At 31.6% G+C, this 595-nt stretch overlaps 1 pseudogene across 1 annotated transcript; it reads right to left on the reverse strand.

Moving 5' to 3' along the window:
* Position 1: 1 nt before the first annotated feature.
* On the reverse strand, positions 2 to 458 carry TEOVI_000314400:pseudogene (annotated as a pseudogene). Its single transcript is given in 4 exon segments — positions 2 to 184; positions 187 to 309; positions 311 to 331; positions 333 to 458. Coding segments are annotated over 4 exon segments (453 nt in total).
* Positions 459 to 595: the final 137 nt, after the last annotated feature.

The raw sequence follows: 595 nt of genomic DNA on the forward strand, positions 1-595 counted from the left end.
AAAATTTTCTAAAGGCCCACACACTCTCTATTAAACCATCACCACTAAGATACAGTTTTCCACTTTGAGGTGATTTTATAAGGTGAGGAAACTTTTTATCCTCTTTTCTGTACCCAACATTGAAAAAATTTTACATCTTCACATTTTCTCTGTAAATATCCTATTCACCAAACCTATCTTCATTTTTGCAGTATTTTGTATCAAATACTCTACTGCATTCTCATACTTCTTACTATCAGAAACAATAACATCAGATCCATCCAAATGAATTACAATATCCTCATCACTTGCATTCTGTCTCTCTAAAAAATTCCATAATCCACCTAGGTCTTCTTAAAATGGATATACAAACCTCCCATCAAAATTGTAATAATTCCAATATTACTTAGTTTAGCACTCAATATGAGTCTACACCATCCCTGAGTTGCATGAGTTTGAACTAAAACCACAAATACTCTGAGATTCTTAGGAATATTATCTATTGTATTTGTTGTTGTGTCCTCTTTAGTGGATACTGAATTTAAACACACTACAAGCAGTAAGAAATGGTAATAGTAGAGTTGTTAAGATACAAAATTTAACTTCCATAACATAC

Source organism: Trypanosoma equiperdum, assembly GCF_001457755.1.
Source record: "Trypanosoma equiperdum strain OVI genome assembly, contig: ctg_676, whole genome shotgun sequence".
Classification (NCBI taxonomy): domain Eukaryota; phylum Euglenozoa; class Kinetoplastea; order Trypanosomatida; family Trypanosomatidae; genus Trypanosoma; species Trypanosoma equiperdum.